Source organism: Pteropus alecto, unplaced genomic scaffold (genome assembly GCF_000325575.1).
Source record: "Pteropus alecto unplaced genomic scaffold, ASM32557v1 Scaffold10328, whole genome shotgun sequence".
Classification (NCBI taxonomy): Eukaryota; Metazoa; Chordata; class Mammalia; order Chiroptera; family Pteropodidae; genus Pteropus; species Pteropus alecto.
In genome coordinates, this window is record NW_006441837.1 from 1 (window position 1) to 486 (window position 486).

The 486-nt window shown below is 51.6% G+C and overlaps 1 protein-coding gene across 1 annotated transcript; it reads left to right on the forward strand.

Annotated features, from left to right (window-relative positions):
* Positions 1-3: 3 nt before the first annotated feature.
* On the forward strand, positions 4-295 carry LOC102889676 (signal-regulatory protein beta-1-like; the record flags this gene model as incomplete). The annotated part of the gene is made up of 1 exon (XM_006918832.1): positions 4-295. A coding segment is annotated over one exon (292 nt), but the record flags the coding sequence as incomplete, so codon positions are not given.
* Between the last annotated feature and the right edge of the window lie 191 nt (positions 296-486).

Sequence of the window (486 nt, forward strand, 5' to 3'; positions counted from 1 at the left end):
GGAGAGACGGCCACTCTGAACTGTACCCTGACCTCTCTGTACCCCGTGGGGCCCATCCAGTGGTTCAAGGGGACAGGGCCAGGCCGGGAGTTAACCTACAGTTTCAAAGGAGGTCACTTTCCCCGAATAACAAATACTGCAGACACCACAAAGAGAAACACCATGGACTATTCCATCCGCATCAGTAACATCACCCCAGCAGACACCGGGACCTACTACTGTGTGAAGTTCCGGAAAGGAGACCCTGAGGCCGTGCCGTTTATGTCTGGTCCTGGCACTCAGCTCATTGTGAGTGGTAAGTACTTTGTGGGTCCTTCGTCCCTGGTGTGTGACAAGTCAATAAGAACATCATTCATTCTCTGAGCAGCAACTAAGAATCAGGGGTGCAGTGGTGCTTACAGTCATAATCTGATTCAAGGTCTGATTCCACCCTTTCTACAGTTCAGGGACATTGAGGCCTGGAGAGGTTGTGCTGTTTGCTCAGGC